We start from the raw sequence: 14,890 nt of genomic DNA, 5'->3' as shown, positions 1-14,890 counted from the left end.
AATCAGATATAACATCACAATTACATGGCAGTGGACAATAGTGAAGCAATAGGATCTAACCTGATTTATCAGGTATTTACAAGAGTTCAGGAACTCTGAAGCCCATTTTTAATATCTCTTTTACTATTATATGTGTACCATGCTTTTAAGAGAATCCACTGTTAAGGACTCTAAATGTTGCTCTGCCTGGTTGTTTGCCTGCTTTGTGTTTGCAAGCTGCACACTCTCAAATCAATTGTTCTGATGTAATGTCCATTTCACAACTTGCATTTTACTGTCTCAAATAAATCAACCCACAGAGATAATCAATACCTGATGAGTGATTGATTGTTCAACCATTATCATTAATGTGACATTGTGAACCATAGTAAAAACATCATGAGGCTGTCACTCTTAAACAATCTCCAAGCAAGTTAATCTGCAAGTGAAATATATGATTGAATGCACTAAATTGTGGCATAATATAGCATGATAACCCTCAATATCATTCATACAGGTAAGCAGACAAATTTCAGTTGAGAGGCCAACTTTAGTCACGTGAGAAAGGAAAGTGATTAGATTTTTTCAGGATCAATAGCAAACATAGGATGGTCAAAGGCATATTGTCAAGATGTCCACAAAATTCTGTAGTTTATATTGAGACACAATGGACCTCCCAGCAGAACTTATAATGTTTAATTTGTTAATTTTGTGTTTAGAGCTATGGTTTGTAGATTTAGGTGTGCCTATCTTGATAGAGTGAGAACAGTCCAGGCTATAAAATCAAAAGCTTCAAAATGAGCTGGAAATTCTGATGGAACAAAACAGTAAATGCCAAGAAGACTTGAACCATTCAACAATTTGAAGAATTTTTCCTGTGAATTATTATTAATATCATCCATCATAAATCTATAAGGTTTAGAAGTTGGAAACACAGACATCACATTCTTTCTGCCTGAAAGAGAATAGAGTGGTAACAATAGCGACACAGACTTAATGGAGGAAACATTTTGCAAATGACATCATTTCACAGTGGTATAAAATGGTTCTCAGAGAACTAATAAAATGAATCAAAGTTTTTATCAGTAAAACATCATCTTTAGGATCACAAAATTAGCAGCACATGTTTTACATTTGCTACTGGGTGAACATGTCAATGTACCATTAATCAGTAAGATAAATATTTATCAGGAGTGTTGGTAGTTGCAAGGGACAATGACTCTAATGTCAACCATTGATTTGTGTTTTTCAGCTGATAGACCACCTGCTCCTGTCAATGTCACTGTCAGTCACCTGAAGGCCAACTCTGCCACTGTGTCCTGGGATGTACCTGAAGGAGATATTATCATTGGTTATGCCATTTCACAATTGGTAATGCTTCACAAAATCATTTTAATTCTTTGCTGCGGTTTATGAAATCTCAACAGACTGCTGTTCGATGCAGTTTTGTTCAGCAACTGCCAGTTTTCATTGTAATCAATATCAGAATAATTGAATTCACTCCCAGAAGTTAATAAATGTCTTGTTCCAGAAGTTGAGTAGACTTCTAGTTGTGGAATTTTTGCAGCTAAATACCCAAGGTTTTGGAATGGTTAAAGGTCAAGAACAATGTTCTATCTCCCATATTAGGTAGTACTACAACAATTTTTATTTTAGACCACCGATACTGATATAAAAATTCTACCTTCTTCTCCCAACAATGAAAGCTATTCAAAACACAACAGCCTTTGGTACACTGTAATTTTTTGAGATCATTTCACCATTTCTCTAAAAAGGAAAGGATTCAGAAGATCAGTTATGTTGTCTTCATCTACCCCTATTATGGTCTCTTCTTCCAGCTCCTCTCCCCTTACCTGTGCCCTGTCTTCTCCCCTGGGATGCCTCCTCCCTTAGGATTCCTACCACCACCCCCCTCCAAGTTCCTCCTCCCCTTCTCTTGGCCTTGTTCCCCTCCTTCAACCACACTACCAGACTTCCCTCCCCTCCCTTGACCTTGCTTCTCTCCTACAGCCCCACTTCCCAGCTCCATTCATAATGAAAAAAAAATCAGATTCTGCATTATGAATTCAAATTAGAATTCTTACAGTGTGGAATTGATTGATTGAATTTGATTGATGCAAGTGAATTTAAAACTTAACAATTATTTTTAACTTTGAACACAATATGGAGATTGAAGTGGGCAGCAAACTGCCTAGCCCCCTTGATCATGAGGTGAGAGAGAGATTTTAATTCTTAGGCCTCGTTTGTTACTCCGTCACTGCCAAAAGCCACTGGGAATGACATCATTGCTGGTGGATTGGAGCCCAGATTATTGGAGTGGGGTTTGTTGAGCTGCTGCTAGATAGCACAGATGGTCCCAAAAAACTGGTACAGGTTGGAACAGAGCCCAGAAGACGAGACCCAAAGTGTCAGAAACAGGCTCTCTTCGGCTCATAGAGAACCCTAGGACTTGTATGGACCTGGATCCATAGTTTTACCAGAAAAGATATATCACCCTGTTAATAGCACAGAATCTTCAAATTACTCCAATTTACATTAGACTATCTGCCCTCTAGAGTGGGTGGCCTTCCTGTGCTTGGAGTTAGATCTTTAAATTTAAATGGCCATGAAAGCAGCACAAGCCTCTGTCACCATGGGGGTTTTAAAATTACCTTTTAACTATCTCTTTATCATCTGACCCCCAGCCAACATCATTCCACCACACTGTCAGTGATAGCAGCTGTATACATCATCACGGTACAGCACTTCAGTTTTCCAGTATGCTGTCGCAGCTTCATACCAGTTCTAATTCAGCTTCCTGCTGTTGTTGGTTTCTAATGAACTCTTGCAATGCAGCACCAAGATAATCATGGTAAATCTTATCCATTTTGTTTCGGTTTTGTAGATGTGCATTGTTTATTGATTTTTTTTCACTAATTGTTATTACTTTAATTTAGACTGTTAGCTCAAGTATAGATCACATTAAAGAGTGAGGTGAGAATTTTATCTGTAGGTGGTATTAATTTGACCTGATGTTTGTTTGTTCAGATGAACCAGCTCTGTCCTTTCTATCATTTTCCAGTATGCATTGTAATTACTGTAATCACAGTTGGTATAAATACTTTAATGGGAAGTTTGGAAGAGAGGGAAAGCAGAAGTTGTTTAGCTTTGTAGGCAGCCTTGAAAATTGAACTTGTCACCAAAACAACTTCTTACTCAACATTATATCATTTTTAATGACCCAAGACTTATTATTGAATTAAAAAACCAACCTTGTGTATTCATGCAATCTCGCATTCTTTGGATAATTTTATTAATTTGAATCTCTTTTATATTGAACTGTTAACCCAGAGGCCTCACTGTTCCATTGCTGTTGATTAGAAATCTAAGTATTAATTGTCTTAGTTGGAAAATAGATGCAGTAAAATCTCATCCAGCAGTAACTCCGACATTGCACTAACTAGAAAATTTCCCTTGCATTCTTAATCATCATCATTAATAATTCTGAATCAGTCACATGCTGCAAAACAAAGGCAACATCCATCCAATGTCATGACCACCTCCAGAAGGTAGTTTTCACATCTGTCAAAATGAATGCCTCCAAATGGCATGAGAAGCAGATGAAATTATCATAGGCACTTGGGGAATATCATTATTGAAAACAGAACAATGATTTTAAAGAAAGTTCATGTGCTGTTACAGCTCAAACAGCCCACATAGTCTCCTCCGCCTCATTTACCCTTCATCTAGCCCCATTACCATAGACTTCTATTGATTTTTTTCTTCATGTGTCTGTCTAGCTTCCTGTAAAATGCATCAACCCAACTTGCATCAACTATTCCCTGTGGTACCAAGTTTCAGCATCCCCTTACCATTCTTTTATTGTGTTTTTGTCTGACCATTGTCCAAATCATTAGCCAAAACAGAAAAGCAGTGGTGGGATGCTTATAAGGGTATTTTGAAGAAGAACCCTAGCAGCTGTAAATTAGAAAAGGTAGACAGACAGGGTAGAAAAAAAGAGGGGTCTGGAGTGGACCCTTCCTTGTAGGACACACCTGTTCTTTTTGGCTCACAGGAATACTGGGCACAGTACTCATAAGCTGGCAACTTCCTCCTGTATTTCACTGCCAGATTTCTCCACCCTGAGAAAGATGCACTGCTGCACTGAGTTTTAAATTGGGCTCCCAATTACACAGAGCGAGCTTGACTGAAATATGTTAACTGATTCCCTAAGAATCTTAAGAAACACTAAGAAGTCATGACATTCAACTCTATGAGAAGGCAGTGAGCTCGTGTGGTATGATTAAAATGCATTCACCTTACTTAAATCTCTTAACCCCTTCTAATAGGGGTTAGGATCTTTGCATTTGCAAATAAAAAACCTAGTCCCTGGAAAGATCAGTTTGCTGTGAGGCAACAGTTACCAATTAAAAAAAGCCACAACAAAGCAAAGTTTCTAAAAGGTACTTGCCTGAAAGAGGAACCAGAGCAGCAGGAGTGCTGCTCTTAAACTCACTTTAACAGAACATGGAAGACAGCCTTGCCAGCTATCAGTTGCTCCATCACTAACAATCTAACTCCACTTCTGCCTGACATACATTTGTCCTTCCTCACCTGCCTGAGGGCTGTTGTTAACAGTATCAAATTATCAAGCACACTGTGCTGGGCAATTTGCCTCGAGTTATCCGTAGTGCTCCATCTTTGTAAAAATGAGGGCTGAGGATGAATTTTGTGTTATTTCCAGTCTTGTCATTCAGGCACTGCCATTGTACTCTGTATGCCTTCCATGCGCTCCAAATTGATTCTCCTGAATTTGTAGGTCTTCTTTTCTTTCCTCTCTCATTTCTCAAACAATGAAAATTAGAAACAGATTGATTTGCAATTAATTAGTAGATGCAACACTCATGCTTGGACTTGAATTAAGGTTTGAAGTCTCTAAAGAGTTTATAAAATCAAACCTTTTCCTTGTAGAGGAGATAATGATCAGGACATGATTTGGCAGATCTTGCTATGGAATTGCAATTGTTTTCATGAATTATATACTGATGAGGTGACCACACAGGCTGTTCATGAAGTCTGAGCTGAACTTTAATCAGAATCATATATTTAGCATCAACTCCTCTTACAATTTACTGTTTGATGCAGAGGAAAGATGGTCAGATGCAAAGATCTATCCGTGAGGTGAATACAACAAATCGAGCTTGTGTACTGTGGGATTTGGAGGAAGACACAGAATATGTGATTCAAGTTCAGTCGGTTGGTCTGAATGGGGAAAGTCGGGCAAGCAAGCGTGTTCAGTTCAGAACTCTAAAGGAAACCGATTGGGTGCCTTCAAATAGCTCAAATAAAGGTGAGATCATTAATTGATTATTTATTCTGGTTTTGTGTTTTGTAATTGTATTGCTTACAGTTGCCTTTTGTTTCAGGTGTTGCCAACACTGACTGAGATTTGGATGATGAACCCCAATGATAGAAAATAAATATAGTTTGTTCATTGCACTAAGAATGACTGATAGAAATTATAGAGAATCAAAGTGCAGGTAGGGTATGAATTATCAAAATTAGAGTATAACTGTGCTTTAATCTGTCGTAGAGTTATAGACTTGAATCTTCAAAGTATATAGTTAACAACAAGGTCCTTGGGTACAAGATTACATATCAAAAGTCACTGATTTGAATTACAATGCTGCAGCTGTCAATCGATTCTGTCATTCTCAGTTATAATATCAATCATAAACTCTTTTGTCTCAGAGATTTATTATGAAGTTGCTTTAATAAAGTCCCTCAGATACAATTTCTCCCAATTACTATGTATACTAGTTTGTATCATTGTTTGTTTTTAAAATAGGTTCTACCAGTTTTCTGCAATGATCAGTATGTGTACTTTGAGTCTGTCTACTTTTCTGGAATATAAACTATGTTTTGTGTTGTCTGTTTTCAAATGGACTTTTATTATACATACTATTTACCACATTCCCCAAACCATTTAAAGTATATCTGAATTTATTGCTTGGTGTTGGATTTGAATAAATGTTTACTCAGAATAATGCCATGGAATGATACAGCTTGGTTTTATTGGTCACCTCAACCACTTCACTTCAGAATGGGAGGAATAGAGTTAACTGTGTTTTCCCCTTTACAGCTGCTACCAGATCAGCTGACCTTCTCCAATACTTTCTGTTTTGATTTTGGAAAATTAGGATCATCTTACCTCAGTTTCTTCTTTTGTATCTTTTAGCACCATGGAGTGAAGACCTTCTCAAGCCTGGAGATTTGTTTAGCTTAAATCATATTGTTTTCCTGAAAACCATTTTACTCCTTCTATTAAAACTATTAAATTCCTTTCTTTGACTTATTTTATATTCCCTTGCATCATTGATACTCAGCACTCATCCCCCATTCAAGAAATTCTCTGAATATATTTATAAAATCTACTAAATAATTTACTGGATATGATTTATTGATCACTTTTAGTTGTTCTGATTCCCTTCAACCATGTTGGTGCAAGTCATATGGCTGGTCAGGCCTACATAACAGGCCTTCTTCCTTAAAAAAAAGAAAGAATCAGTACCAGTGATATATAAAGTTTGGGTAGGTACAATGGTTCTGAACAAACACATAGACCACATGAAATCTGTAAGTTTGCAAATGGTGCAGGAGCAAAATGTGCCCTGCCCCTTGGAACATTTTGGAAAGGCTGCCAGAACCCACAGGTTTTCCTTTTCTGTCAAGGGTTGCTGCATCTTCAGAATTGGAGACAGACATGATGGATATAGCCGCCTCGATGCTTTGGTCGCCGAAGAAGAGAGTGAAATTCTCCAGGCACAAGAGGCAAACTCCCATGCATTACATGCCCCCTGTATCTGAGGCCATTCATAAAAACATGACCCAGTTCTAAAATGCCCCAGGAGGCTCGCCAATAAAAAGGACCAGCCTATATCCTCAGAATCAGTAGTAATTGTAATGAGGTCAGGTAGGTGGATCTCATAGAATATGTGTTCCCTGATTGTGGCTGTTAGCTTGGCCTAATCAGGGAGCTCTGACCAGCAGATAAAAAAAGGGGAGTGTCAGAGATAATGTCATTCTGATAGCTGACTCTGAAGAGGCAGTACATAAGAACATACGAACTAGGAGCAGGAGTAGCCGTCTGGCCCCTCGAGCCTGCTCCATCATTCAATAAGATCATGGTTGATCTTTTCATGGCCTCAGCTCCACCTACCCACTCTCTCACCATAACACTTAATTCATTTATTGTTCAAAAAACTATCTTAGCTTTAAAAACATTTACTGAGGAAGCCTCAACTGCTTCACTGGGCAAGGAATTTCATAGATTCACTGGGTGATGCAGTTTCTTCTCAATTCAGTCCTAAATCTTTTGCGCTAATATTGAGGCTATGCCCTATTGTCCTAGTTTTATTTGCAATGGATACGTCCTCTCTACTTCTATCCTAGCTGTTCCCTTTTTAATTTTACATGTTTTTATAAGATCCCAATGATCAATCTTCTAAATTCCAATGAATATAATCCTAGTTTACTCAGTCTCTCCTCATAAGCCAACCCCCTCAACTTTGGAATCAACCTAGTGAACCTCCTCTAGTGCCAGTAAATCCTTTCTCAGGTAAGGAGAGCAAAACTGCACGCAGTACTCCAGGTGTGGCTTCACCAGCACCTTATACAGCTGCAACATAATCTCCCAGCTTTTAAACTCAATCCCTTTAGAAATGAAGGATAAAATTCCATTTGCCTTCTTAATTACTTATGCACCTACAGACCAACCTTCTGTGATTCATGCACAGGGATACCCAGTACTTTTTACTGTTTTTCCTACCAAAATGGATATCTTCAAATTTATTAACATTGTACTCCATCTGGCAGACCATTGCCCATTCATTTAAACTATGTTCCTTTGCAAAGTTTCACAGTCTTCTGCACACTTTGCTCTCCCACTCATCTCAGTGTCATCCATAAACTCTGACACACTCCACATGATCCTCAACTCCAAATCATCTATGTAAATTGTGAATAATTGCTGTCCCAACACTGATCCATGAGGCACACCACTAGTCACTGTTGCCAAGCAGAAAAACACTCATTTATCCCACACTTTGCTTCCTGTTAGTTAACCAATCCTCTATCCATGCTCATACATTGCCTGTAACACCATGCATCTTTATCTTAAGCAGCAGTCTTTTTGTGTGGCACTTTGTCGAATGCCTTTTGGAAATCTAGATACACCACATGTGCTGGGACCCTGTTGACCACTGTGCTCGTAATGTCTTCATCAAATTCCAGTAGATTAGCTAAGCATGATCTGTCTTTCCATGCTGTGTCTGCCCAACTGGACAATTTCTAACTAGATGCCTTGTTATTTCTTCCTTGATAATAGACTCAAGCATTTTTCCCCACTACAGAAGTTAAGCTAACTGGTCTATAATTTCCCATCTTTTGTCCACCTTTTTTTATACAGTTGTGTCATGTTTGCTGTTTTCCAATCTGCTGGAACTGCCCCAGAGTCCAGTGAAGTTTGGAAAATGGCAACAAGTGCATTTGCTATTTCTCCTGCCATCTGTTTTAGTACCCTTGGATGCTCTTCATCAGAGCCAGGAGGCTTGCCTACCCTTAGCTCCATTAGCTTGCCCAACACTACCTCTTTCACGATGATTGTTTCCAGGTCCTCACCTACCTTCGTCTTTTTGTCAGTTACTGGCATGTCTTCCACTGTGAAGACCAACACAAAATACCTGTTCAATGCCACGGACATTTCCTCATATCCCATTACTAAATCCCCGTTCTCATCCTGAAAAGGACCAATATTTACTTTAGCCACTTTATTTGTTTTATATATTTACAGAAACTTTTGCTATCTGTCTTTATATTTTGAAATAGTTTTTTATTATAATGCATCTTACTTTTTTTGGTGGCTTTCTGTTGACCTTTAAAGCTTTCCCAATTTTCTAGTTTCTCACTGATTTTGGCCACTCTGTATGGCTTCTCTTTCAATTTAATAGCCTCCCTTATTTCCTTAGACACCCAATAATAATTTCTGTCTCCATTTTGCTCTCTGTGGTTCCACTTCACTCTGCCTAATCTTTTTTTTGTTTCTTTCTTAATCCTTTAATCTCATTACTCAAGGAATCTTGATCTCATGATCCATCCAGATTCTGGCTACCCTTCTGCCTTTGCCGTGCCATTACTATTTCATACTTCTAGTGTTGTACATATATTAAACTTACAAACTGAAGATTAAGGGAAAATCCCGAATAGGGCATACTGCATAATGTGCCGCTTCTGAAAATTCTGGTTCAGTTTTCTAGAAAGCTATCCCAAATACATTTATTTCCTATAGACCATGTGAAAATGAGAGTTTTGCATCTTGTGTAAATATATGTTTCTCCCTCTCTGCGTTTAAATGAACTCACTTCATCTTTACTGGTGGGAAGCATGTGTAGACAACTCCCAAAGTATCTTGCAACTTTACATGTTACATGGGCTTTCTGTTGCTTGATTATTTTTGGTGAAATTCCTATTTGCTACTGTAATAGGTTTTATCCATATAATTACACATTCTGCTTACCCAATTCCATAACCCTTTCAAATGATCTTATAATGGTGAATGTTCGACTCCCAGTCATGCTAGGCTTGTGGCAAGGATTCTTTCTCCGGTTCCCTTTTTTGATCTTTGCTGTAATTTTCTCATTCGGTATTATTATGGATCAAACATGGGTTATTTTTAGAGTTTAAAGCAAAAGTTTCAGCCTTATTTATGAAGCCACTTCCAGTTATTTGTAAGACAAGCTGTAACTTTGCTATTTTTTTTCTAACACTTGAAACAGCTCTTCTATTGCTTCTGCAACTTTCTTTTGACAAATTGTATAAATCTTTTAGATTCAAATTCAACAGATCTGATCAGATGAGATGCTCATCAATGATGAATTATGTAGAACATAGAACATTACAGGCCTTTCGGCCTTCAATGTTGCACTGACCTGTGAAACCAATCTGAAGCCCATCTAACCTACGCTATTCCATTATCATCCATATGTTTATCCAGAGAACATATACATGTCCTTAAAGTTGGCGAGTCTACTACAGTTGCAAGCAGGGCATTCCACAACCTTACTACTCTCTGAGTAAAGAAACTACCGCTGACATCTGTCCTATATCTATCACCCCTCAGTTTAAAGCTATGCCCCTCATGCTAGCCATCACCATCCGAGGAAAAAGGCTCTCACTCTCCACCCTATCTAATCCTCTGATCATCTTGTATGTCTCTATTAAGTCACCTCTTAACCTTCTTCTCTCTAACAAAAACAGCCTCAAGTCCCTCAGCCTTTCCTCATAAGACCTTCCCTCCATACCAGGCAACATCTTGGTAAATTTCTTCTGCACCCTTTCCAATGCTTCCACATCTTTCGCATAATGCAGCCACCAGAACTGTACGCAATAATCCAAGTGTGGCCGCACCAGCATTTTGCACAGCTGCAATATGACCTCATGGCTCCGAAACTCAATCCCTAACACAATAAAGCCTAACACACCGTATGCCTTCTTAACAACCCTATCAACCTGCGTGGCAACTTTCAGGGATTTATGCACCTGGACACCAAGTTCTCTCTGCTCATCCACACTACAAAGAATCTTAACATTAGCCCAGTACTCTGTATTCCTGTTATTCCTTCCAAAGTGAATCACCTCACACTTTTCCACATTAAACTCCATTTGCTACCTCTGAACCCAGCTCTGCAGCTTATCAAAGAAAGACAGTAGCTGTTCCTTGAACAAGCTCCACATTTCAATTGTGCCTATTTCCTGCAGTTTCCTTCCCCATTCTATGCATACTAAATCTTGCCTATTTGCCTCATAATTGCCTTTCTCCCAGCTATAACTCTTGCCCTGTGGTATATACCTGTCCCTTTCCATCGCTAAAGTAAACATACATGCACGTTCCTTGAAAGAACTTGCACCTTTTCTGAAAAAAAGTGACCACACAACAATACAAATGTTGGTGACTATGTTTGAGATCTATCTATGCCATCTGCTATCAAAGATGTCTCAGGGACTGGTAGTTTAACTTCACTGGTGTTATTTTATTCGCTTGAGACCACTGAATTATTCTGACTATGAAGAGAATATTTTAACTAGTTCACTAATCTGTTAATTCTTATCAGACTGATCATGTTAAACATTGAATAAAATATATTACACATTCTAAATTAATAAGTTTTGGATCAAACAACCTGTATAACTAAAAAACTTAATATCACAGCTGACTTAACACAAAATCATGCAATGCCAAAAAAAGATATAATTGCAAATCCAGTTTGACCTTTACTGTGACTTTATTTGATCAATTGGAAATGTATTGCAGTCAAACAAATTTAACCTTAATTATATATAACCAGTCAATCACTCATGTCAATTCATGAGGGGTTGAGCTCAATTATAGTTCTGACATGATGTGTGGTCAGTGGGGGCTGCTACTTGGAACAATGTATGGAGAAATAATGGAATCAGCATTTTAAAGATATACATTCTGATTTAGATTGGGTTTTGATTTCTGGCAGAGGAGACATATGTACAGTTGAAAGCACAGTGGTGGAGATGGAGGAGGACACAGAAACTTAATAGTTTCTGCAGGAAAATATACAGAGATGACTTCTCTCTATATTCCACCTTTGGTAACCACAATAGGGAGTTGGAGTTGGAGTTTGGCTATGGAAGTGGGTAGTGAGGAAAAGACTTGTCGAGCCTGTCTCTGTAAAAAAGGTAACCTAAATCACATGGAACTGGCTTCAATGGTAGCAGGACATCTGGTACAGAATGGAATCAGGGCCATTGACTTGGAATCTCAAGGACTAGGTGGCACAGGGATAGAGGGGAGCTAAGGTGGGCTATTTAAAAGGCCTACCCCAGTTCTCTGGGAATTTGTGCCAGTTGTTTGAGAAACTGTTAGGCCTTTACACCTCTTGGCCTCTCGTCCATTCTAGTAGCACCCACATGGCCCCTAACACCCTCAATGCCAGCTCAATGCCTTTCATACACACTCTGACACTGGCACAGCCACTTACTCACAATCCACTATGGGCAGACCTCAAACACCGTATAGAATAGAAAGAAAAGCTTTCATAAACTAATGCATCTCTAACTTGTATGCTCTAAATAATGAATGAAATTGCAGTTCATCAGGTGGTATTTAATAGTCAGGAGGGGTCTCATCCACTGACTGGAGAGCCATCAAGAACCCTGCATTAAACCTTTGTGAAGGCCCCTCAACTTAAGTGCCACATGAGCATTAACTGGCATTAGTGAGCCTTCCATGAGTTCAAGGAACCCAGGAACGGAGAAGATTACCTGCCAAGATTTCCCAGCTAGTCAGAGTCATTGAGTGGCAATGCTCCTTAGGAGACCAAGGTTGCAGATGGCACAGCACCAATCCAAAAATTATGATTGTGGATGGATTCAAGCTACAAATGAATATTGCCAGGAGAGGCTCAGGTTTGAAAGATGGGTGAAGAAGGTGGGATGAAGGCTTTCAACAGAAAGAACATAGGTGGCTCTCAGCAGGCACCCTATTCCCAATTTTGAATTCCTCCATCATGTACTGAGTGTCTTTGAAGAAGTGAACACAGCCCCAGTGCCCCTATTCCGCCCTCCAACAAACAACTATGTATGGCTTTGCTAGGGTGGCATGGTGGCACAGTGGTTAGCACTGTTGCCTCACAGCACTAGAGACCCAAGTTCAATTCCTGCCTTGGGTAACTGGCTGTGTGGAGTTTGTGCATTCTCCATGTGTCTGCGTGGGTTTCCTTCCACAGTCCAAAGATGTGCAGGTTAGGTGAACTGGCCATGCTAAATTGCCTTTAGTATTAGATATGGGTGTGTTGCTCTGTTTGAACTGTGTACTAACCACTCACTTCAAATGGCTCTGCTGAGTTGGAGTTTCCCTCCTGTGTAAGCTGCATCTTGCCTTTTCTCTGCTACTAGTAAAATTGGTCCCACACGCCATTTTTGAAGGTGTGCAAAGATTGCCCAATTCTCTGAAAATCCAGAAACAAGCCTCCTATCCCCTCCATTTCAGTCCATGATAATTTTTAAAAATGAACTCTTCCCCTAAAAGCATTCTCCCATCAACCTGAATTCAAATAGTGAACTGAAAACTGAAGTCATTCCATGGAATAGAAGCCTAAATGAACAACTAATGAACTAATGGTAGACATTGAAAGTCTTTTTCCTAGGATGATTACTTCAGCGTGTACGAGAGGCCATAGCTACAAATTGAGGGGAGGGGTGATAGATTTAAGACAGATGTCAGAGGCAGGTTCTTTGCTCAGAGAATGGTAAGGGCGTGGAATGCACTATCTGCTAATGTAATCAACTCAGCTACATCAGGGAGATTTAAACAATCCTTAGATAAGCACATGGATGATTTTGGGATAGTGTAGGGGGAATGAGCTGAGAATCGTTCACAGGTCGGCGCAACATCGAAGGCCAAAGGGGCTGTTCTGTGCTGTATTGTTCTATGTTCCATGCTTTTAACAGAGAGGAGCAGCTGAGTGGTCAGTAGTATTATGTAAATGTTACTCAGTGCAGTGTGACAGTGGGTAGTGGTTACATTACCATTGTGTAATGGGCCAAAATGCGCTTTCAGCAATTTAAAAAAAGAAATTCTGTCTAAGTTGTCAGTGCCATTAGGCTTTTGGTGAAGAATTGAGGAACTGCAGATTTGTTTTACATTCTCTAACTTTTACCCAATGGGAAAACTGGCTATGTAAAGTTAAATGATTGGAGATCATTGTTCAATTGATTGCAATAGGATTAGCTGAGGAAGGGAAGTCTCTGAAGCAGGCCTCAGCTTTGAAGTTCTAGAAATGTTATTAAATTACATTGAATATATTTTGATTTATCTCTTAACTGATTCTTGTTTTTGTGAATCTGTTTCAAAAAAATAAATTGAACTTCAAAATGCCAAGCATAAAAATCAGACTGCAGATATATTTGAAAAAGGAATTGCCTTTGAAAAAATTTAGATCTTTTAAGGGATACAGTAGAGATATTCAATGGGCACATGGTCATTACATTGTCAGTTTGTGTATTTATAGAATGTCACATTTAAATAGGAAAACTCTTATACAAATGTGAACAGAGGAAATCATCTTCTACAACACTCTAGGTAAAAATGACATAAGGTATCTCTACCTCTCTGCTCATTTTCAATCATATATGCCATAACCCCAAGTCAAATTTTCTCTTAATGATTGATCTCTGTTACATCATTATACAGATCTCAGATAGATAGCATCATGAAATGTGGCACTCTCATAAAAAAGGTTTGCAAATAATGTCTAGACATTCAGGTGGTAGTCAGACTGCTTTTTAGTCTCTTAGTCAGTCAACTATATATGACATAATAATTCTAAGCATGTAACCCAAACTGTGTACATATGTTTGAGATGTCATATTAATGTATATTGCTAATTGGTAATAATCCTCCAGATATCTGACTCAATACAAAACAGACTATGCTATATGTTACATGTGCTATGACATTGAAAACCACAAACATGTCAATTACAGCATTCCATTAGTAATATCCTGGTATGTAGTGTGCTATGTAATTTATGTCACCTGATGAATGTAATCAGGTTTACTCTATACTGTGATAGCCTCACTGCACTGACTCCTTCCCATGAGGCCAGCATGCTTCTGCACCTCTGGTCCATTAAGTCCTTGTCCTCTAGGTCTACATCACCTAAAACTACAAGTTTGAAGTGTTCCAGTGCTCACTTGTTCTTCTTTAATCCAAAGAGTTATGAGAGGAAGACTATTCAATTTTGCAGCTTTTGTATAGAAATAGAAATTGCTAGAATATTTATATTGTCAGTAACGAAGTCCATTAAAATAATAAATGTGCAGCTGTTCACTAGAGATGGGG

The 14,890-nt window shown here is 38.7% G+C and overlaps 1 protein-coding gene across 1 annotated transcript in view; it reads left to right on the top strand.

Annotated features, from left to right (window-relative positions):
• fndc4a (fibronectin type III domain containing 4a) overlaps positions 1–14,890 on the top strand; it is a 209,110-nt gene that overhangs the window by 81,205 nt on the left and 113,015 nt on the right. Inside the window, exons 2-3 of the mRNA XM_072557248.1 lie at positions 1,232–1,350; positions 5,104–5,308. Of these exons, the coding sequence (XP_072413349.1) occupies positions 1,232–1,350; positions 5,104–5,308 (324 nt within the window). The remainder of the gene's footprint in view (positions 1–1,231; positions 1,351–5,103; positions 5,309–14,890) is intronic.

Source organism: Chiloscyllium punctatum, chromosome 3, assembly GCF_047496795.1.
Source record: "Chiloscyllium punctatum isolate Juve2018m chromosome 3, sChiPun1.3, whole genome shotgun sequence".
NCBI classification, from domain to species: Eukaryota; Metazoa; Chordata; class Chondrichthyes; order Orectolobiformes; family Hemiscylliidae; genus Chiloscyllium; species Chiloscyllium punctatum.
Note: the sequence above shows the minus strand (reverse complement) of the source record. Positions and strands in the feature narration are given on the sequence as shown.